The 24,793-nt window shown below is 40.1% G+C and overlaps 1 protein-coding gene across 1 annotated transcript; it reads left to right on the top strand.

Moving 5' to 3' along the window:
• Positions 1-1,420: 1,420 nt before the first annotated feature.
• On the top strand, positions 1,421-24,738 carry agfg1b (ArfGAP with FG repeats 1b). Its single transcript, XM_079243667.1, has 12 exons — positions 1,421-1,720; positions 6,048-6,141; positions 6,377-6,492; positions 14,047-14,185; positions 15,009-15,165; positions 15,324-15,431; positions 17,137-17,275; positions 21,248-21,327; positions 21,410-21,496; positions 21,668-21,826; positions 22,238-22,332; positions 23,326-24,738. The coding sequence occupies exons 1-12, from the start codon at positions 1,554-1,556 to the stop codon at positions 23,383-23,385; spliced, it is 1,401 nt and encodes a 466-aa protein (XP_079099793.1). The 5' UTR covers positions 1,421-1,553; the 3' UTR covers positions 23,386-24,738.
• Positions 24,739-24,793: the final 55 nt, after the last annotated feature.

The raw sequence follows: 24,793 nt of genomic DNA, 5'->3' as shown, positions 1-24,793 counted from the left end.
CATTTTGCTTTACTTTTGACATTAAATGAGCACCAAGTCCAGTCCTGCAGATCTCCCATTCTACACCTTTTAGATGCATTCCTTCTCCAACACATGAATCAAATGATGTAATTCTGTTATCCGTATGTCATTCAGCTCTGCAGAGTCCTGGTTGTGAGCCTCTTCATTCAGGTGTGTTGGAGAGGGGTTGCCTCTAAAAGTTGCAGAAGTAGACCTCAGGGACCAGACTTGAGTTCTCCTGCTCTACCACCCATCAGACAAAGTCAGTTTTGCAGTTTTAAAGCTCAGAAGGTTTTCACACACAGCTGTTTGTCCATTCAGGGACGCCGTAGTAAGACTTGTGGCATCTGCCATGTATGTGGACACCAGCAGCTAGATATAAACGGCTCATTATAAGAGAATTAAAACATGTATTTGGTTCATTCAGCTTTAGGGGAGGATGTCCATTTACCTCTACCATAGTAGACTGCAGCTTTTATCCAGGAAGACCTGCAAAGAGAGGAGACATATGTTAATGTTGCCAGCGCTGACATAGGTTTCTACATGGAAGATCAGGAGCAGAGATGAAAAGGAAGTGCTCAGTACATCATGGTCCATCCCTCAGCTTCATCCTATGGCAACATAAGGGATAGCTTAGCCCTAACTATAAGATTCTTATTAAAAATTATGGTTTTAAGTCTGATCTTAAAAGTAAAGAATGAGTCTGCCTCCTGAACCCAAACTGGGAGCTGGTTCCATAAGAGAGGGGCCTGACAGCCAAAGGCTCTGCCCCCTGTGGGCTCTTAGAGTTGTTAATGACTTTAAATTCTTTTATCATTGACTTTCAATTTTGTTACATTCTGCACCTTTAAAATACTTAATTTAGAATATGTTTGCAATTAAAATGACATGTTTTGTAACGTGATGAAGTTTTGGAATTTTTTTCCAAATGTGAACTTTTTTTTAAAAAATATGTTCATAAAATAAGTGATGTTTAAACTGGAAAACAAACAAATTTCTACTCTTATGCACCATGATAGTACAGACATGAATGAATGAATGAATGACTAAAAAAGTTTATTTGAACAGAATGAAATCTAAAAACAAAAACAAGAAAAAAAACCATAGAAATAAAAGATGACAAAGATTAGAATTCAGAGATTAAAGTTAGAATTCACAGATTTTTTTTTAAAATTCAGTTTCTCTAATACTCTTCCATAAATTTTACATAAGGAAAATGCTTCGCCTTGTTTTTTTTTTTTTTTTTTGTAATTGTCTCTACGAGATGTTGTCATAAAGTGGGAAGAAAAAGGCGTGTGCCACAGATGCAGTGCACCATAATGAACCAAGAGGGGGCGCTGTCGCGGTGGCGCTGCCTGTGCTGTCCGTGTGTTTTATGTAGAAGAAGCAGTTTGTCAGCCTCCCCTCCGGACCTCAGTAAGGTGTCTCTCCCTGCTCGCCGCCGTCGTACGCGGCTACTCTGCCCTGAAGACGCCCGCTCTGAGCCGGGTTCTTTAATAAAACTTTTTTTTTTTTTTTTAAACCCCGGTGACAACGTGTCGCTGCTTTCCGCCATGGCGACCAGCGCGAAGCGAAAGCAGGAGGAGACTCATCTGAAGATGCTCCGCGAAATGACGAGCTTGCCCGCGAATAGGAAATGCTTCGACTGCGACCAACGCGGCCCGACATATGTCAACATGACAGTGGGTTCCTTCGTCTGCACCACCTGCTCCGGAATCCTGTGAGTTACCTTTTCAGTTCAAGTGTGATATTTAACGTTTTATTCGTCCACCAGGCAACTGTCGGTGCTAGTATGTTAGAGGTCCGGTACCGTTAGCACGTTGGCTAGTTGAAGTCAGGACAGGTAACGTGGACGCTACCTCCGGTTCAGCCCCGGACTGTTAGGTTGGGTTGGGTTAGGGTTGGGTATGGTGAGGTTAGGTTGAATTAGGTTTGGGTTAGGTTAGTGTTAGGTTGGGTTTGGTTTGGTTTGGTTTAGGTTGGGTAAAGGTTAGGGTTGGGTTGGGTTAGAGTTGGGGTTGGGGTTAGGTTAATGTTGGGTTGGGATTGGTTTAGGTTGGGTTGGGTTAGGTTGAGTTAGGGTTAGGTTGGGTTAATGTTGGGTTAGGTTTAGGTTGGGTTATGGTTAGGGTTGGGTTAGGTTAGAGTTAGGGTTAGGTCAATTTTGGGTTGGGTTTGGTTTAGGTTGGGTTAGGTTAGAGTTAGGTTGGCTTAGGTTAGGTTGGGTTTGGTTTGGTTAGGTTGAGTTAGGGTTAGGTTGGGTTAATGTTGGGTTAGGTTTAGGTTGGGTTATGGTTAGGTCAATTTTGGGTTGGGTTTGGTTTAGGTTGGGTTAAGGTTAGAGTTGGGTTGGGTTAAGGTTAGGGTTGGGTTAGGTTAGAGTTAGGGTTAGGTCAATTTTGGGTTGGGTTTGGTTTAGGTTGGGTTAAGGTTAGAGTTGGGTTGGGTTAGGTTAGAGTTAGGTTGGCTTAGGTTAGGTTGGGTTTGGTTTGGTTAGGTTGAGTTAGGGTTAGGTTGGGTTAATGTTGGGTTAGGTTTAGGTTGGGTTATGGTTAGAGTTAGGGTTAGGTCAATTTTGGGTTGGGTTTGGTTTAGGTTGGGTTAAGGTTAGAGTTGGGTTGGGTTAGGTTAGAGTTGGGTTGGGTTAGGTTAGGTTAGGTTAACCCTAACCCTAGGTTAGGTTGGCTTAGGTTAGGTAAAGTTAACCCTAACCCTAGGTTGGATTTCGTTTGGTTAGGTTAGGTTGGGTTAGGTTAGAGTTAGGTTAATGTTAAATTGGGTTAGGCTGGGCTGGTCAGTGTTTGGATGATCAGTTTGTTTACATCTACGCATCAGAATAAGATATGCTGCTTTATTTACATGTAGATTCAGAAGCAACCACATGTTTTATCTGTGATCAAGGTTAGCTGGCCTAAAACATCAGATTTAAGGATTTTATCTTATTTGATGTGTATGTTTTATTATTTTATGTATTAACTATTATTATTATTTTATTTATTTATTTTTATGTATTTTTTTCTATTATTTTATGTATTATATTATTTTTATTTATGTATTTTTACTATGTATTTTATTATTTTATTGTTTTATTTTATGTAATAAATTGTGGATTTTTTTTTAGGATAGATTTTATCAGATCTGGAACAACAGCTTACAGTCAAACAGTCGCTAACGTTGTGTGGAAAGACCACATTACGTGGACTCCCCTGTAGTTGAGGTCAAGCTGAACCCCAGAACCAGCAAACACACAAAACACCTCTATATTAGGGGTGGGGTCTTGCAACTTGGAAAGTATTAGAAAAACAAAGTGAGCCAAGTGATTGATTTTCTGTGTGATCAGGCTTGAAGCAACTTGAGTGCAGATCCTACTTGTCACATGGCTTTATGCTGTGTAGTTAGTGTGATCATATGATGTGCAACATTGAGAATCAGAAAAAGGGGTAGGATTTAATAAGTTTTACTCTTCTTCCTACTCCTTTTCAAACATATAGATCGTTCCCTTGTATATTATATATTTTTTTGCGTCACATGTATGACCTCTTAATTTTGTTTGCTTTGTCGTTTTATATTCATGTTTGCGTTATAAAATCTAATTACTGTTCGAAATAAACAAACAACAACAACAATGTGTGTTGCTCATGGCATAGTGTTGCAAGCCTACATCCAAGCAGGGTATTTTAGCTTTTCATTGGAAAATGTAAGTGTAAATGTAGCTGCACAGTCAGGATGTAGAGACGTTGGACACTGAATCTCTGAAGATAATAATTACAGCTATGTAAAGATATGGAATCATACTTTATCATACAGACCTTGAAAATTGCAGACAGTATGACATTAGACCATTGTTTTACTTTGTGGCAACGTTTTGCTTGAAATAATAGACTTTTACAATCTAAATTAAGTCAAATGCAAGTAATATGGTAATTTTAGAAAAATTTAAGAGAAGACTTTTAAGGTAAATATATGTTCAAAGTTGTTGAAATAAAGAAAGATTCTGTTTAAAAAAATTATATTTAAAAACCAAATTGGAATATTTGTCACAAAAAAATCACACTTAGTTAATATCAAAATCATTCAGGCTGACACGAATCATTCATTTAAAATAAGACACTTAAAACATGTAACAGGAACACGAGAAGTATCAGGCCTGAGAAGGAAAAAAAAACTTGTTTCACCGGGTTAACAGGGTCTAGAAATGACTTCCTGGAGGAATGGGAACAAATTCAGGGAAGACCTGTTGTAGGTCTGAAGGATGCATCTGGACCTTCAGTTGATCCATCTACTGTTCAAATGGTTTCCATGGAAACGCGGCTGTCAAGAAGTCATTCACAAGGAAGAGAAACGGGGAGAAAGAGCTGAAGTATGCCACAAGAACTGGACTGTGCAGAAGAGGCAACAGGTCGGACCATAGACTGTATATAAAAAGATCCTCTGGGAGCCTTCGTGACGTCACCCGTAGATTTCTGAAGAGCTGAATTGAAGCTCGGTGGGCGGTTCCTGCCATCGCCATCTTGGCAGAGGCGCGCATGTCGTTGTCTCACCCGGAAAATACAAATATGGGCAAAGAGGTGGAGCTGAGAGGGGGGCTGTGAGCATCATGGTGGATGATTGACATCGAGTGAACTCCGAGCTGCCTGTAGCTAAGAGCTAACCGAGCTAACCCGGAGATAACACGAGCTAACAGAGAGTAACGGGTTAAAGCTAAGTCATGTTGTTAACCGGCTAAAAACGCGGTTGTTCTACGTTCGTTCGACTTGAAGCGGGAAATCGGGTACTTGTCAGTCAATAGGAGACGCCCCTAAATATGCCAAATTTCGAGATTAGGTTACTTTTAAAAGGGCGAGTTAGAAAAAAATTCACTCCTCCCACAGTTGTCATGAAGGTAAACCTGACCACGTTTATTTCTGCTGTGAAGTTGGTCTTTTTAACATGGGAGTCTATGGGGATTCATTCTGTTTTGGAGCCCCTAGTGGATGAGAAGGGAACTGCAGTTTTATGCACTTCCACATAGGCTTCACTTTTAACCACTATGAGGTTGCCGCTTGGCTTGACCTCAACATTATTGAAACAACGTGGCATCATCTGGGCAGAGAACGGAAAACAGAAACATTTAAAGAGGAGATCTGGGAAGTCCGTAAATAAGTCTGGAACTTAGTCTGAGAAGGATGTTAGACAGGAAAGTTAAAATTTGCATATGTACACACTATCTAGTGGACTTGGGTCCCGCTGCGCTCTAGTGTCTACTTGAGATGGGCACAATCCAGTCTTTTTTTTTACCAGCCTGGATTAATGAAGTAAAATGATAATTGTTATTGTTGTTAATATAAATCAGTCCACCTGTTTTGGTTCCTGACTTTTACAGTCCTGTTAGCACCACTCACAATAACACACATTTTGTGTAGTATTTTTATGTAATGCTAGTTTGTCTGTACCATTTAATGTCAGAAAGCTCAGCGTGAATGGTTGTTTGTGTCTATGTGCTGGTGCTGTGATGGACTGGCGACCCGTCCAGGGTGTACCTGCCTGGCGCCTGCTAATTTCTGGGATAAGCTCCAGCTTCCCAGCAACCCTGAACTGGACTAAGTGGTATAGAGAATGAATAAAAAATAGTTTTAAGTACTTGGAAAATCGTTCTCATGTTGATTCTCCAGATTTTGTTGCTAAAAAGGCATCAGGACTCGTGGTTTCTACATGATTGTAAATTCCTGTCATGTTAACAGAGAAATATTTCTGCTGGAACATAACGTCAGGCTGACAGTACTTGTGATTTAAAGCAAAACTGAAGTATTTATCTTTCAGAAAATGCCTTAGAAGCAATGAATGCTTCAGAAATGTCTTTCAGAAGATCACATGTTCATTCAGCGCGTCCAAAACATAAAACACACTCATGAATTGGTTTGTTCTGAAAAGTGTGTGTGTGTGTGTGTGTGTGTGTGTGTGTGTGTGTGGGGGGGGGGGGGGGGGGGGGTTTGGCTTTTTGTTTGATTGTTACCTTCTAACACCAACCAGCTCGTTCTTTAGCTGACATTTTCCTCCTCCACCCACAGACGAGGCCTGAACCCCCCACACAGAGTGAAATCCATCTCTATGACCACTTTCACACAGCAGGAAATCGAGTTCCTACAGAAACACAGCAATGAGGTATCGACACACACATTCTGCCACGCAGATTGGACTTTTCGTGGTCATGGCTTGGTTCTCCTGTCTTAGCGTTTTAGTCAACGTTTGGACATTCCTTTCTCCTTACTTTCCCCTCGTCCCTTGTCCCCCCCCCCCCCTTTCCATCCCTTACTCACCTCTATCCCGACTGCTCCTACCCCCACCTCAACCCTTTCCCTGCCTCTACGCCCTCCTCATTCCTGCGCTCTCCCTATAGGTCTGTAAACACATCTGGTTGGGCCTTTATGACGACAGGACGTTAGTCGTTCCAGATTTCCGAGAACCACAGAAAGTTAAAGAGTTCCTCCAGGAAAAATACGAAAAGAAAAGATGGTGAGTTAAGCTTCTTTTTTTTCTATTTATTTAGCTTTGTTTAGACATAAATGCAAGTAAACCAGTTGTTTACCTTTTCCTGTGGAATATGTTGGATAAATGGTGGAAGTTTTTCCTCAGATCTTCAGCTAAGGCTGCCTTGTATGGAGCTGGGATGTTGGCAGGAGATTGTAATTGGAAGCTGGAAGCAGTGTAGGGACGAATCAAATCAGTGTCTATGGATTCATTTAACAAGTGTGAAAGTAGCAGCCAGTTTTACAAGTACAGCTCCTTTCTTATTGCCGGAATTTTTTAATTTCACCTGGGATTTTTAAATGACCTTGTTGTTTCTGTCAACATGACCCTATCTGAAGCGTTGCCTTCAGGACCAACGTTTTTCTGATTAACGCTCCTCAATAAAGTTCTTTGTACGGCAACCTCCGCTGATCAGAACGCTGGACATGGATACATACAAGAGTAAAAAATGTAGCAAACTTATAAACTGTGCACATCAGGACATGTTACAGGTGCTAAAGGTTGATCTACATAAATAGATCTGCAGCCTAGACTTACACAGGGGCAGGTCCACAATGAAGAGGAACTCCAGGGGCAGATACTTCTACAGTTTCGGCCTCCGCCACTGCAGAGGCGCCATCACCCCACTGTTCACACCTGGACCGCTGGACCAGATGTCACTAATGGCCGTTTTCCATCAGTATCAGCTCATCTCAGTTTAACTCACCTCGCCTCGGTTTATAGGGTTTTCCACTCTGCTTTTGTACCGTTTACCGGTACTTTCTTTGTAATGACTCAGCCCAGTTTCTTTTTTTGTTCAAAGTCTTTTTATTGAAAAAAATATTGTTAGACATATTGTTGAAAATACAATAGTCTTTTTTTTTTTTTTTTTTTTTTTTTTTTATAAACTCCCCAAAACAAACCCTCCCACCCTGTTGCACCATAAAAAAAAACCAAAAAAAACCCAGAAACAATAATAATTTAAAACATAAATTACTCTTGTGAGATAAGTGACGGATCCACCTTCTTAATCTGATCCAAAATAGGTTGCCAGATATTGAAGAACTTATTAACGCAGCCTCTTAGAGAGTACCTTATTTTCTCTAGTGTTAAATGACGAAAAAGGTCCATAAACCATAATTTGAAAGATGGAGGGTGCTTTTCCTTCCACTTAAGCAGTACAAGCCTGCGAGCAATAAGTGTGGCAAAAGCAATTGCTATTTTATGTTTTTGGCTGCTGATAATGTGTGGTGAAATACCAAATATTGCAGTTTTGGCCTCAGCTATGATATTAATCCCAAATGCATCCGATAGAAATTTGAAAATGGATTGCCAAAATTGTGCCAGCTTTGAACAGGACCAAAACATATGAGATAATGTTGCAAGTTCGGTTCCACAACGATCACAGTTAGGATCCAAATCTGGTTTAAATTTTGCCAGTTTCACTTTACACCAGTGCAATCTATGAACAATTTTAAATTGGATTACCCTGTGTCTTAAACAAATTGAGGATAAGTAAATATTATTTATAACAGTTTTCCAAACGTCTTCAGAGATTACAATTTCAAGTTCCTCCGCCCATTTTCGCCTAGCACGATCCAGTGGTTCCAAGTTATAAGAATTAATTGCCGAATAAATTTTACCAATCAGTCCCTTGGAGCGAGCATTCAGATCCAAAACTGTTTCCAGGAGTGAGTCAGGCGGTCGTGAGGGGAAGTAACTGAATGAAGTAGACACAAAACTGCGAAGCTGAAGATATCTGAAGAAATGACAATCATGTATTTGGAAAGCTGTTTTCACTTGTTGAAACGATGCAAACAGTCCTTTGACAAACATGTCTTTCAAAGTCCTCAAGCCATGTGTGGCCCAGATAGTAAAGGAGTCATCAATAGTGGAAGGCACAAACATATGGTTTCGTGCAATAGGAGCATAAACTGACATATTATTTAAACTGAAGCTCCGTCTGAATTGTGCCCAAATCTTAAATGAATGTTTAACAACAACGCTTGTGGAAAAATTACATAAGGGCTGAGGCAGAGGTAATCCTGAGCACAGCAAAGAGTGTAAAGAAGTAGATCTGCATAACATATTCTCAAGTATCAACCGTTTAGAGCCACCATTATTTGAAGTCAAAGACCAATACAACATTGCACGGATATTCGATGCCCAATAGTAATATTGAAAATTGGGAAGTGAGAATCCTCCATTTTCTCTGTGTCGTTGTAAGATATCTTTGGAAATGCATGCACTTTTTCCATTCCATATAAATGATGATACCAACTTATCTATGAGTGAGAAAAAAGATTTTGTTAAGAATATGGGCACTGATTGAAATAGATATAAAAATTTGGGTAAAATATTCATTTTTAATAATATTTATTCTTCCCCCTAATGACAACGGTATAATCCAGCGTTCAAGGTCCTGTTTTACTGAATCTAGTAGTGGAATAAAATTTGTTTTGTACATCTGTTTGTATGTTTTCGTAATCCAAACTCCAAGATACTTAAATTTATTTTCACTTAATTTAAATGGGAGTGAACTTAGCATACTTTGTTGGACTGCACAATTTATGGACATAAGCTCACTTTTCTGCATATTAACCTTATAGCCTGATATTTTTCCAAAACTATCCAAAAGATCAAGGAGTCTTGGCAGGCTTTGAAGTGGCTCAGACACATATAATAGTGTGTCGTCCGCATAAAGGGAGACTTTATGTTCAAAATCACCTCTTCGTACACCCTTGATAGAAGCATCACTGCGTACAGCTGCTGCAAGTGGTTCAATTACCAGGGAGAATAATAAAGGGGATAGGGGACATCCTTGCCGGGTTCCACGTTCTAGAGTAAAAAAGTTTGAGCGATTGTTATTTGTACGGACAGCAGCCACAGGGGAGGAATATAAAGTACGGATCCAAGATATAAACTTCACACCAAAGCCAAATTTTTTAAGGGTATAAAAAAGGTAATCTCACTCCACCCGATCAAATGCCTTTTCTGCATCTAAAGAAAGAACCACTTCTGGTGTATCGGGTGGGGTGGGATAATGAAGAATGTTCAAAAGCCGGCGAATGTTAAAAAATGAATATCTATTCTTAATAAACCCCGTTTGATCATCAGTCACAACAGTAGGTACAACAACTTCTAAACGACGTGCTAATATTTTTGCAAAGATTTTACTATCAACATTTAACAATGAAATAGGCCGATATGAACTACATTCTAATTTACTTTTGCCCTTTTTATAAATTAAAGATATGACAGCCTGTCTCATAGTTTCTGGAAATGTGCCAGCATCTGAAGACTCTTCATATACAGAAAGCAAAATAGAGGACAATTCCTTTGTGAAGGTTTTAAAAAACTCACTTGGGAATCCATCTGGCCCTGGAGCTTTTCCACGTTGCACAGAAGCAATAGCATTTGTTAATTCTTCTTTGGAGAAGGGCCTCTCTAAGTCTTGGGCAGATTGATTGCTTATAGTGGGAAGACTAAATTTACTAAAAAATGAACTAAACAACGATTCATTTCTTTTGGACTCAGAAGTATATAAATGTGAGTAATATTCACCAAAACGTTGATTGATTTCTAAAGGATCTGTTAATTTTACCCCATGCTTATTATTAATTGCAAGAATAGTTTGGTCAACCTGTTGCTGTCGCAACTGATGAGCCAAGATTTTCCCAATTTTTTCACCATGTTCATACATTTTATGTCTAGTTTTATTTAGAAGATTTTCCGTTTGTTTTGTAGTAATCAAATCAAATTCAGTCTGAAGAGCTATGCGTTGTTTGAACAGCTCAGGAGAAGAAGAATGGGTCAGGGCTTCATCAAGTCGTAAAATATCATCTTCAATCCTTCTGACCCGCTCTTCTTGAGCTTTTTTTACTTTAGCGCTATAAGATATAATTTGGCCTCTGAGATAGGCTTTTAGTGATTCCCAAATCAGACCAAAGGATATTCCTGGAGTTTTATTACGTATCAAGTATTCATTTATTTCTTTTGAAATAAATTTGACAAACTCATCATCAAAAAGCAAAAGTGTATTAAACCTCCAAGGTCTATATCTGCTGCCTGAAATTGGCATGTTTAGAGTCATCAACAACGGTGCATGATCTGAGATCACTATTGCCTGATAATCGCACTTATTAACTAGTGAGAGCAAATTATTGTCAAGAAAAAAGTAATCTATTCTAGAGAATGTCTTATGAACTGGCGAGTAAAAAGAGTAACTTCTACGACCAGGATTTCGAAATCTCCAGACATCAGTCATTCCGTACGTTTTAAGAAGCTGGTTAACCACTTGTGATGATCGAGTTGGATGCATGCTTTTAGGTGAACTACGGTCCAGTGAGCATGATAGTACACAATTAATGTCACCTCCCAAAATGAGATGATGTGTATCTAAATTTGGTATTCGAGAAAAGAGTCCAGTAAAAAATGCGCTGTCATCCCAATTAGGAGCATATATATTTGCAAGGACAACAGGAGTGTTATTTAGTTTTCCCACTACAATAACATACCGCCCATTTAAGTCTGCTTCAACTTTTGACATAATGAACGGAACTGTTTTTTTAATTAAAATAGCTGTACCTCTAGATTTGGAATGAAAATTTGAATGAAAGAACTGTCCCACCCATCCGCCTCTAAGTTTAGAATGATCAAAGGTAATAAGATGGGTTTCCTGGAGAAAGGCAATGTCTGCATTCAGCTGATTCAGATGAGAAAGCACTTTTCTACGTTTTACCAGGCTATTAAGAGACTTAACATTCCAGCATACAAAATTCAGCTGGCATATATTGGCTGGAGAAGTCAGCAATGGATTAACCATGAGTTTTGAGATGTATAAGTTTTGACAAGATTATATTCAGTTGAATCAGAACATACCTTAGGAAATCCCATCACTACTAGAAATACACAAAATAATTGCAATATAAATGGTGCAACAAGTACCCACCCCAAATTGTCACCAACAAGAACATGGTGACAGAGCAACCCTTGACAACAAAATCCACACATTGCGTGCTTATCAGAACTCTAGCTTTCCAAGTAGGTCCGCATAAAACTAAAGTAACAATGAAAATAATAAAGTCTTTTGTTTTACCAAAGTATAAATGAAGAATATATGTTTTAGGCGTTCAAAAATCAAATAATAATAGGAATACCACAGATATAATGGCAAATAGAAAAGAGGCAGAAAGAAAGAAAACAGTGCCCCAGCAACGCAGACATAGAAAATTTAAGGAATATAATTCTATAAAGACACAATCAATATAAAGAGTCCGAAATAATATTAAAATCAAAATGGGGCAACTTTACCAGTCATTATAGTCTCTTTCTTTTCACATATTTTCCTCCACGTACATCTTGGCTTTCGCTGGATCTTCGAAAAACTTTTCCGTGCCGTTATGTGTGATCCGTAGCCGGGCAGGGTGGAGGAGCCCGTAGCGTATCCCTTCTCGTCCGCGGAGAAGCTTTTTAACATCATTAAAGGCCAATCTGGCACGGGCCACACTTGGTGGGTAATCAGGAAAGATAAAGATGGTTGAGCCGTTGTAACTGAGTGAACCAGCTTCTCGTACACGGCGAAGAAGGTCGACACAATCTTGGTAATAGTGAAGTTTTGCTATGATAGCTCTTGGTTTGCCGTCTGCTCTTCTCCCCTGTAAAGTGCGATGAGACCTGTCAATCACCACGTCCTTATCCATTTTCAAGGCATCTCTTAGTAGTCTGGACACTGAGGCAGGTGCGGATGAGGATGCTTCAGGGACATTCACAATGCGAATGTTAGACCTCTGCATACGCCCCTCCATGTCTACACATTTCTCCTGCAGCGTTTCCACAGTTTTCTCCAGTTTGCAAACCTTAGTTTGTAAAGTCGTGATGTCGTCCGAGCAGCCAGAGAGCCCCCGCTCTATATCTGAAATAGTTGTCTTGACATTGTCCAAATCCGACCGGAGGGCTACCGTGTTGTTAGCAATTTCCTCCTTGACTGAGCGGAGCTCTGCCTTGACACCCTCGATCTCACTCATAAGCACTTTTGTCACTTCCCTCTGGAAAAGTTCAGTCATTTCAGTTTTAATAGATGACAACAGTTCCACTTTCAAATCCGCCAGGTTGGTTTGTTCACTTTGCTCGGACAACATGCTAGCCGTATCGCTTGGTTCTTCTGACCCAGACGGTGCGCTAGCATTAGCTGCATTGCTAGCCGTGTCAGGATTCGTCTCTCTTGATGAGGCCTTGCCTATGTATTTGTACTTGCGCAGGTTAGTCGCCATTTTCCAAAGAGAAAGCCATCCCATATGATGCAATGGTGTCTTAGATAAGTCCGTAGTGTTTCACTCTTAATGAAAACGCCAAATAAAAAGACCTAAATTCAATTTATGCGGAGCTCACCGAACACACACCCTACTCCATTGCTCGCTCGCTAGCGCCCCCTCAGCCCAGTTTCTAAGCGAGTCGAGTGGGGTTGTGTGTGACGCCAGACTGCATGCTGCTATTGGTCAGGCGGCCAATCAGAGGTCAGGGAGTGATATCACTGAAAGATCGACTCACACTTGCAAGTTGTTTACGTTACGTGATAAGCAATGGCGCAATAAAAGTGTGTTCCGTGGTCCAACACTGAGGAGGAGACATTTATTTGCTTGGTTGCTGAGGAAAGGATACAGAGGGAACAAGATGGAGCAACACAAAATGAAAAAATCTATCAAGAGCTTTCCGACTCAATGGCTATGGGTAGCAAAGAAGTTTTCAGTTGTGTCGAGAGAAGCTGAAAAAGCTCAAAAGGGACCAACGGCAGGTCAAGGACCACAATGGTTGGAATGGATCAAACAGACGAGACTGGAAGTGGTTCCAACAAATGGATACGATATATGGTCAGCGACCGGCGAACCGCAGACCAAGTAGCAGATTACCTCTAGTTCCTGCGTTGTTATAGAGCTTGTAGTGCAGAACACTTGCATCACAGCGATTTCACACAAAACCCGCCCCTTTTACACCAGGTACTAAGCTGTAATGGAAAAGAAACGGGACCAATCTGAGACCAGTTGAGAAAAGCGGATACTAATGGAAAAGAGACATCAGTTTAAAGCGAATCATTTTGGGAAGTCTTTCTCCACCTGGTCCAGGCATCGCCACTAATTTCCTGAATCAGTTTGCTTCACAACAACCTGATTTGTTTAGATTTAGATTCAGTGTTGATTCCTTTACAAACCAGATCTTTTTCACACAACTGCTTTTTTTCAGCCTGCCTACATGACGGTCCAGTGTTTGATTTGTGCCTGTAGATGTTTAAAACCTCGTCCTTATCCTCGCGCATAACCTCGCTACTGCCTGCAGAGATGCAGAAAGTGCTGAAAACTGTACATGCTGAAAGTTAAGTGTTACCTACCTTTGCCAGAATCCGTTGTGCAGCTGTGGACTTGGTTAACCACGTGCTGCCTGCGTTGCTCATGTGTCATAAATGCTTTGGTGCAGACTTTGTGAAAGGAAAGTTCAGCATTTAAAACAAACACAGCAGAAAAAAGCAAGAGCTGTAGCTGGTGATGCTCCTCTGTGAATCCCCAGGTATGTTCCTCCAGACCAGGCAAGGACAGTAGCAAGCGTTCAGGCCTCGGTGTCTGGTTCCTCAGCAAGCAGCACCGGCAGCACCCCTGAAGTCCAGCCCCTCAAAACGCTACAGCTTAACAAGACTCCCCTGCGCCAGGTAAAGTTCCTCACTCCGCGTCATTCTGACATTTCTTTTCTTTGCTATTTCAAAATTTAGTCAGATAAAAAGTAAAGCTGCATTATATCATGTTGAAGCATCGTCATCATGTGTGTGCAGTAGTCACACCGCAAGTCCTGCAATGAAGGAAGCAAATGAACTTATCATGTCCATTTTTATTTACAGCTACTTAAATGTGGGCAGCTGTAAACTAAACCTGGTAGAAGGAAAGTTTACTAAGGTCCTGGGACAATAAAAGCAGCAAACAGTTAGAATAACTCAAACACATATGTAAATATAGGAGATGTAGTAAAATCAGTGCAGCGTTACTTCCTCATCTGTTGTAAATTCTACAGCTGTGACGATATGCTTTTGTCCCAATTCGATTTGATTCCGATTTTTTTTTTCTTTTCGGTGCCGATTCAGTTTAAAGTGCGATTCTCACAATTATTCTATATTGCTGATTTTTGTGGATTTAAAAAAAAAAAAAAAAAGTATAAAACTTAGATTTTAAGCCAGACCGTCATCCTGCTGCTATAATGCCCAAGGAGACGAGTAAAAAGATCAATAAAAACAATAAAAATGACAAAAAATAATAATTTATTTATTTGGGGAAAAATCTTTTTTTTTTTTTTTTTTAAATTAAAAAAAAAATCAATTATGAAGCAAAAAAATCCTGATTTTTTTTTTTTTTTAAATTTATTTATTTGATTTTCCCACTTCTAGTAAATTCCTGCATTTTTTTCAAATCACAGTTTAAATCGCAGGGTTACAAAACATTGCAATATCAGTTTTTCCTAATAGTGTCCATGTTTCTTCCCAGTCTCCAGGGCTAGCTCGCTCCCAGGCTCACAGCGCTGTTCAGGAGAAAAAGTTCGACTTGCTCTCCGACCTGGGAGGAGACATTTTTGCTGCTCCACCAGCTCAAACTGCCAGCTCAACCAACTTTGCCAATTTTGCACATTTCCCGAGCCAGTCACGTAAGACATCTCCTCAAAAATCCAATATTTCACTTCAGTCCTACTGGAAACGCTAAATATTTACCTGCTTTTTCTTTATTATCCACCCACATTTCCCGTCATAATCTTTTTATTTTTATTTCCACATTCCTTTTCTATGTTCTGATGTACGGCTGCAGCACCTCAGGTTAATTCAAACACCAACTTTGCCAACTTTGACGCATTTGGAAACACTGCAATTCCATCCCATCTGAGCACGTCACCTCCCTCAAAGTCCTTTTCATCAGGTACCACCCTCCCCACCATCACCTTCCCTCCATTCCATCCACACACATTCACCATTACCTCATTGGTTTTATTTGTTTCATATCAACTCTTCTCATGAAATAAACCTCTCTGTCTTTAACCACTTTTAAGCGTCCTTAGGTGTCCTTTCTGTTGCTCATATTGTCAACAGTATCTCAGGGACAGTGGTGTGTAACTCTGTAGGGAAAATGGTGATACTAACTTACCCTTTAGGAGGTCTACCATGGTCTTTCTATCCCATCCAGGAGGTTTACAAGCCATCCACAAAGTCTAGTGTTTATATTTATAATGTCATTATTTATCACATTTTCATCAAAAAAGATAATTTATCAATACTGTGTTGCTAAGAGACTTCTATTTTGACTGAATGAGTGTAAAGCAGCCACTTACTGTGGAAAATATGGCGAGTCAAATGGTTTAAATAACACTAATGTCCCATTGGGAGAAGCCAAAGAGCAACAAGGTTAGCACGAAGTTGTGTGTGTGTGCAAAGAACAAAAATAATAGTCCTCTATGGCAGGAATAAAATGTGTTTGATCCACGGTGGTGCCAAAAACCACTGAGTTGGTTTAGTTACGAGACTAGGTAGATACTAGCATAACTAGCTGTAGAGAACAGCTGAGGAAAAAGTGTAATTATGTCTCTGTAGTGTGTTTGTTTCAATGCTAAGCAGGTGAGAAAAGAGTTGTTCAGCGTTAGTCTGTGTTATTTCTACTAGGGCTGGGCGATTAATCAGATTTTAATCTCAACTACGATCTGGGTTTTCAACGATCATAAAAATAAAAGGGTGTGATAATTTTCCTCTCTGCAGTTTCCTCTCCTGCTGTCTTCAGCTGCTAATCGAGTGTCTCTGGCGTTGCAGCGCTGTGCTGTAAACTCCTCCCACAGCTGCTTTGCTTTCATTCAGACACTGTTGCCAACTTGGAGACTTTCTTGCTAAATCTGGAGACTTTTTTTGTTAAAAGTGACAAATCTAGCAGCTTTTACTGGAGTTATTAGAGACTTTTCTGGTGTTTTGGCGACTGACTTGAAGGCACATATTGTTCTGCAGTTACTGTAAGGAAGGAGCAGCGGGAGCCTCTCCCGTCCTAAAGCACTCCCAGGCGGCCAGTCTCAGTCGGCTCCGGCTGCAGGTCAATGTAGAATAACTGCAGTAGGTTGTGGAAGTTCACCTAAACATAGTTTATACCATTGTCAGTGACAACTGGCTGCATTAGTTTCCTATACAGAGTTCGGCCAGTTAAACACTGTAATATCCCTCCGTTACGGGGCGTTACCATAGCAACGCGTTAATCGGCTGGTTCAGATCAGCCGTCTTTTAACAGGTGAATGAGAGAAACGCACTGCAGCCTGACAGCGGTTGTTTGGTATAAAACGTACATCCAGGCCAACATAAAATAGTTCCTATATAAGTGGTAAAAGCGGATTAAACAACTCGGAACCGTACATTAGACGGTTATAATGTACAACACGGAGTCTAGAACACCACGATGCGCAGCGTTGTTTATAAATACTGGATAATTGTGTTAAATAATCGAGATCTCAATTTCAGTCAAAATAATCGTGATTATAATATTTGTCATAATTTTATAATTTCATTTTAGAGTTTATCCTGAAACAACCTGTTGGATGTGCTCCCTTTATCCTGATGGTTTATAGACGGTTTTTGCTGTTATTTGTTGAAAGGTGGAGGAGTGCCGATTCCGTCGATGTCCAGCGCCGTTGCTGCTCAGACGGGAAGCTGCATGGAGGACCGCTACGCTGCGCTGGCGGAGTTAGACAACGAGCTCAGCTCCTCGGTCACCACAGGCAGCAGCGTGCAAGGGTGAGACGCTCACACACCCCTCAGACGTTCCCTACAGCGCCTCACAGCGATGCAGACTGACCCGAGTCTGATAGACTCGCTCCAGTTGGGGAGGGGCAACATTATTCCCACTGTCTCTAACAACAGACTTTTTAAAACAAAGAAACCTGTTTCACTTCCGCCAGAGGCAAGAAAACATGGAGCAGCACCAGGTCCTGGTGGTCTGGTTGATCACATTTCATTCCGACCAAATTCTTCCACGTCTGCACCGAGGGTTGTTTCTCCCGTCCAGAGACGTCTGTCATCACACATGCGTGAATGTTTTGGTTGTGTTTACCTGCAGCTAGTGTGTCCTCAGCCGACAATGCACTTTGCTTTGTAGTCTAAAGCGGACCACATACAGGAAGTAAACAGACTAAAACCTGCGTTTGTAGGCGGATCGACTTTGATCCAAATCAGGATTCGTTTTGTGCATTTACATTTCCCCTCAAACGAAGCAGACTTTCCGAGCAAACAGGCTCAGATTCAAACATAAAGGCCTCAAACTTCCCCAGCACCACGCTCAGCTCCGTTTTTAACGATTTACCCATTACCCAGACACACTGGTGGTTATTTAGATAAATGTGACAGAGAACTGAGGTTTAGGAATTGTTTCTCTTTATGTAAATGTTAAGTAGAAAAAACTTTAAAGTGCTGACTTGAGTTAAAGCAAACATTTCTGGCTTTTACATGGATGACGAGGCTGCGCTGCTTCTGGTGAATTTCCTTCCATGTATTTATGTTTAATCTTGTTTCAAGATTTATCTTCTTAACTGGAATTTTGTGAAGTTTTCCCTGTGGTGATACCAAAAGTCTGTTTTATGGTTGCAACCTTTGTGTTTTTGTTTTTATATTAAATGCACAGTGGTCTCTCCCATCAGCAGTTTCATGGATATTTTTTCTGTGGGGTTCTCCATGCCAGCCTTCAGCTGCCGCTCAACTCTCACTTTCTGCCGATGTTCCTCGTCTTATCAGCCTGCATTTTCTCAGCCTGATGTTTCACCACAAAGAGATGCAGCTTTTTAAACTTTTCTGGAGCCGCGTAGCCTTGAATTTATTTTCTGTTGGCCTGTTAGTCACTGCTGAACGTCTGGAAGCCTTCAGTTCAAGCAGTTAAAAGTGAAGTCTATGCTCAAGTGGCAAAACTGCAGTTCCCCCTTCATCCACTAGGGGCTGCAAAACAGAGCGAATCCCCACAGACTCCCATGTTAAAAAGACCAACTTCACAGCAGAAATAGACATGTTTACAGCAGAAATAGACATGTTTACAGCAGAAATAAACATGTTTACAGCAGAAATAAACATGTTTACAGCCTGGTTCAAAAATCCATTTTAGGTTTAATAGATCAGGTTTACCTTCATGACAACTGTGGGGGGAGTGAATTTTTTCTAACTCGACCGTTTAAAAGTAATTTAATCTCTAAGTTTGGCATATTTAGGGGCGTGTCCTTTTGATTGACAGGTACCCGATCTCCTGCTTCAAGTCAGAAGAGCATAAAACAACCGCGTTTTTTTTTTAGCCGGTTAACAACATGACTTAGCTTCAGCCCGCTTACCTCCGTTAGCTGGTTAGCTCCTGTTTCTCCGGGTTAGTGAGCTCCTAGCTACAGAAAGCTTGGAGTTCGCTCGATGTCAATCATCCACCATGACTCTCACAGCCCCCCTCTCAGCTCCACCTCTTTGCCCATATTTGTATTTTCCGGGTGAGACGACACGCATGCCTCTGCCAAGATGGCGATGGTAGGAACCGCCCTCCGAGCTTCAATTCAGCTCTTCAGAAACCTACGGGTGACGTCACGGAGGCTCCGCCCATCTCTTTATATACAGTCTATGGTTGAGCTCCATCAGTTCAGATGACCTCACACAGACGGAGCAGCAGAATCTAAATTCATTCAACTCTTGTATATTTTTAGCTGAAACACCATGAAGAAGTCGTTGTCACAGTGAAACAGAGGTGCGACGCCGAGCTTTCCCACCCCGGAGTTAACTGGAGTTAACTCTCCAGTTAACTCGAACACAACATCCTGGCATTTAAAGAGAACAATAAACCAGCAAAAGGTTCTTTTTCCAGTCCAACCAGTGGCTCGCATGCTTAATAACAGGGATGTATGGTGTCGCACAAACTGGTGTGATTTTTCCACCTGTAAGATAAACGTCTTGCCATCCACAGTGCGAAGTAAGAAGTGAGACCTGATGACTTGGTGCAGAAGATGTCTGTTCTGACGTAGACTTGATGTTTCAGTGGAAAACTGATCCAAAGTCTGAACAACGTTTTAAAATCAACTGGATCCGCTTTTTTAGTTTTTTTTTCTTTCTACTGAACATTTCCACATCTGGTAAACAGTGTTTTTGTCCTTTTCCCAGTTTTATTTAAACTTGACGTAACATTTGCTTTAAATGAAAATATCAGCTGATCATATCTAGTCAGACACAGAAGACATTCCACTTCAGGACAGTGATTTGTATCCTCCGGTAACCATTTTGATAAGTGTGTTGTTGGATTTACACAGGAACAGTATTGTGAAAATGATCATTTTTATTTCAGCTTCTGTTGCCTTAAACTCAGGTGTTTTCATTTTCTAATATAGATTTCACATAAAGTCTGACATGTTTTTATCTTGGAAATGTGTCGACCTTTTCCGTTACGTATTTACTATCCGTCACCTCGACCCAATCCTCAGGAATCCACTTTGCTTTTCATCGACTTACTTCCTGTCTGAACAACACGTTCTGCTTTAGATTGTTTCCAAAATACAGACTTATGCGTATTTTTGAGGGCAGCGGAGTCATGATGCATTCAGGGACTGTTAAATGCTGCGTGTAGGGTCTGGTGGGAACAGTCTGGCTGATGCTTTCGGTGGACCCAGAGGATTCAAATGGTGGATATAACACCCACATATGAGCAAGTTCCACAGTATTTCATGTTTTACAAATAATTATAGTTTCAATGTTTAACTCTGCAGTTCCATCTGGTTTTTCCACATCGTGGAAATTGTGACGTCGTACTGCTGCGTGGATATTTTCCACAGTTATGCCAGTTGTCAGAAATCAGGAAAACATTGATTTAAAAGTTTTTTTGTCTTTAAAATTACAATCAGACACTTTTTTTGACTTCTTGAAGTATTATTTGACTTGTTTGTCGTTTCTCATCCTACTGGTTGTCTGATGTTCAACGGTCATACGTTCATTTTATTTATTTATTCATCATTAATGTTATTTTTTTAATTTATTGATAATTAACATAATTTTTTTAATCCTTTATATTACTATTTATTTACTTATTTATTTTCTTATTCATAATTATTTATTTTATCACTGTTATTTATCATCAATATCATTATTATTATTATTTATTAATTTATTTTTCATTAATATCATTTTTATTTAATTAATTTAATAAATATTTATTTTTTATCATTCATATTACTATTTATTTATTATTTTATTTATTAATCTTATTTATTATTATTTATTTATCACTAATATTTATCATCATTATCATTATTATTATTAATTTATTTATCATTAATACCATTATTAATTATGTAGTTATTAATATCATGAATATTATTATTTATTTATCATTAATATTATTATTATTATTATTATTTTATTATTATTATTATTAAGCTTTAGACCATTTCCTTAGTCCTTTCAGGAGGTTGTGTCATGGAAATTGATTCGGTCATTCTGTGAGCTTTAGTAAGGAAGGAATGAACACAGAATACACAGAGAGACATTTAGGGAGATAAAAGTTCAACACTTGGACCTGAGAAGAGTTCGGCCCGCCGGTGCCACCGGGATACACTATGCGTCACACTCTGCATTTATGTGTCTGCATTCCACATCCCTGCTTCTGCAACAAGCAGCGCTCCGTTCAGGAACAGGTTTATGTGAATGAAAGCCCCATCTGCTCTGAACAAACAGGATCATTTCATGTGTTTTTCTCCACAGGAACCTCTTTGGACCAGTCCTCGGTTCTTCTCCAGCTCAGAATCCGCCTGTGTTGCCCAGCATGCCGCCTGGCTATGGAGGTGGTTAGAAGGACTTCACAATGAAACGACTTCTTATTCGTTTTTATCTTTAACCTCATTTTGCGACTTAATTTCCTTCTAGCCGTTCCATCCACAAACCCATTTGTTGCCGCGGCGATCGCCCCGGACACCAACCCTTTCCAGACCAACGGCAGAGGTCCGGCTGCAGGTGAGTATGCTGCAGGTTCGAGGCCTGTAGGAATTTGTGCTTTTTCTCAGAGATTTATGTAACTTTAATGTAACCCAGTTACATTGCCAAGTAGTTCTGTGTGTAGAATTGACTGTGTCTGTGGGGATGTGTGTGCGTTCACTGTGCACACATGCTGCGTGTGTCTCGTAGCCTCATTTGGTTCTGGCTCTATGAGCATGCCTGCCGGCTTTGGGAATGCGTCTTCGTACTGCCTCCCGACCAGTTTCAGCGGAAACTTCCAGCAGCAATTCCCCGGCCAGGCTCCCATCCCTTACTCTCAGCCTGGGGCCTATCATCCTCAGTCCAATGGTTAGTGCCCCTACCCCACCCGTCCTCCATCCTCTGACCTTGTTACAGCTGTGCAGCACCTGCCACTGGTTTAAGACATTTGCTGGGAGTTGGTATTTTCACGCTGGTCTTCTTCACCGGAGTGCGACTGTCCAGTGGCAGCTACTGCACAGAAATAAAAGGTTGCATTCAGGGTACAAAGCTGTAGAGTTCTGTTCTGGTCCAGAAACCCAACACCGATGCGACTCATGAAGCTCTGTTCACTCCTGAATGCAACCTGACGTGCTGGTTGTTGGCTCTTTTGTTGACTTTTCTGTCTTCTCTGTATTCCCCATTCCTTAAAGATCAGGAAGTTAATTAACCATCATGATGTAATGGTTGGATAGCACAGCCGGAACCTGTTGTCAATGCCTTTTCCTCCGTCATCTTTAGGTCCAGCATTTCCAGTTTATGGGCCGAACAAGCCCTCGATCACGCCCTTCGGGCAGCCCATGGCTGTCCCCGGCATATCCAATAATCCGTTCATGGTGAGTTCACTGTCAGGTAGAAATATTTTACTGAAAATCAAGGCTGGTTACTCTTTTCAGAGCTCTCCTCCAAAACCTGGACGTCTTTATTTCTGTCTCCCAGGAACAGCAGTGTGTAGCTGTGGGCTAAATTTTGATTGGTAACTTATTCTTTAGGTGGTCTAGCGAAGTTTTCCAGACATTTTTATCCCATCAGGAGATTTCCAACCCAGCTACAATATGCAGCTTTTATTCAGACTTACCTACAATAAGTAATCCATGATGATAACCCTATTTATCACATTTTAATAATAGAAAAAAACTTAAAGTCTTTATTTTTACCTGGAAATTGTAATGAAGACACTTCCTGTAAAAAAAAAAAAAAAAATCAACCAATCAGAGAGCTTTAAATGTTGGGAATGTCAAATCAGGAGCAGGGAAAGATCAAAATAAGGCAGCAGAAAATAATAATATCCGTCTGTCATGGCTGGAATACAGCCAAGAAGATGTTTTTGATGCACATTGGTGGTTAAAACCATCTGAATTGGTGAGGATAGTTTGTAAAAAGTAGCATAAATAAGTGTAAATAGCAGAAAACATCTGGAGGAACAAGTTTAAATATATAGTTTCTGTTGTGTTTGTTTCAATACCAAGATTTTTTCTCCTGAAAGCCAAGATGTGAGAGAATGATGTGCAGGTGAGAAAAGGCGTAGTCCCTGTTGATCTACAAACTTCTGTTAGTAATAACTTCTGGTTAGTTGTTGTAGTTGATCTTAAGGTGCTATATCAATTTGTTCATCCACTTAATGTCATTTTAGCCCCTTAATCTGACCAGTGAGGCTGTCCTGAAGATAATTTTGTTCATGTTGACTGGGATTAAAATGTTTAAACTACATGTTTTCGGGGGGAAAGTATAAATATACATGCAGATGAACAAAAAAAAAAACGTCCTGAGGTTTAGAGGGCAAAACTTGTGATGTTTTCTGTCTTACCTCAGACATTTTGTTATTCCAGGCGGGAGCGCCGGCTGGGTCATTCCCTTTAGGAGGTTCATCCACAAACCCCTTCCTGTAGCACAGCTCCTGGACCAGCAGAGGGCAGCATGCAGCACATACTCAACGCACCTGTTCTGTCATGCTCTTAGTGACAGTACTTTACTTCATAAAAAAAAAGACGTATGATTTATTTTTCTTTTTTTCATAAAAGTTTACAACACTATGAAGGAGTACAAAGGCGTATATTAAAGACTAAGGGACTGTTATGGGGGGAATGTACTGTTGGGACTATATACAGGACTTAAAATGCTTTCTGTGTGTTCTTTTCTTAATAACTGTAAGCTCTGTGCATATCACTATTTGTATTCACAATTAAGTACATATAATGTATAACAAGGACTGAATTAACAAGGATGTGTGTTCACATACCAACAAAAAATGAAACCAATTAGATAAGAGTTGATATTTAAGATTAACAGGGTTTCATTCAGATCCACAGTCTCAGGCTGTTGTTTGACACTAGCGTTTCATTTACAAAAGAGGGGTTTATCTTTTTTATTTAGGCTTAAATAAACTCTACTATACTGGCACTACAGAACTTCCTATATTAACCCACAAACTCTAGATTGCTATTCCAAGAAGATGGAAGTTTGCTATCACCCAAAGCAACTAAATCCAAATCTTTTTAATGTAAACGAACTTCCTGAGCTGGTTGATCCTGGTTCATTGGCTACAAGATTACTGGCTACAGACATGAAATTGTGGCAGTCTAGTCTGTATTTAAGTTTTAAACCAAGTGCAACTAAAGTAATGTAACTATGAGGCCAACAAAGACAGGTTCTTGGCCAAACAGGTTAAGTCTTTCAGAGCACAAATGGATGAAAGGCAAGAAAGGAATATTTCTTTAGACTTGTTACTCTGTCTAATGGATGTCATAACTGAAAATGTTTAGTATACACTAGTAACCTCAGTTCTGCTTGTTGTTGGAGCATATTTAAGATATTCACTATATTTTACATGGAAAAATATTAATGGAAAGAAAGGTAATGGAGGCCGCAGGCTTGTTTTCAGCTGTGGTTATTTGGTTTGGGTTGGCTTTTCCTTTTTGAACAAACAAAAGAGAAATGTCTGAGCTCTAAATGTTCTATTCCCCGTCCATCCTCGAGATCTGTCCTCTTATTTGCCTTGTTATTTGAAGTGTCGGAACTTGGAGAAGTGTTGACCTGGTCTGCTTTTAAAATAAGGCATAGGGAAAGAACACGTATTCAGGGATTAAATAAATCACTGGATCCTCCCGTGACTTTAAGAGAACTTTGGTCTCAGATGTGCCACCCATGACTAACAGTGAATTTGACATGTGGTTCTTGTTTTTACAAGAATAGGTAAGTAAATGTGTAGATATATAAATACATGTATAAATAAATTAAAAGATTTTTAACTACAATTTTGTGTTAATGTGATGTTCTTTTTGTCGTATCGGTGAAACG

This window comes from Telmatherina bonti, assembly GCF_933228915.1.
Source record: "Telmatherina bonti genome assembly, chromosome: 7".
Lineage (NCBI taxonomy): Eukaryota > Metazoa > Chordata > Actinopteri > Atheriniformes > Telmatherinidae > Telmatherina > Telmatherina bonti.
This window is presented reverse-complemented; position numbering and strand designations above follow the sequence as displayed.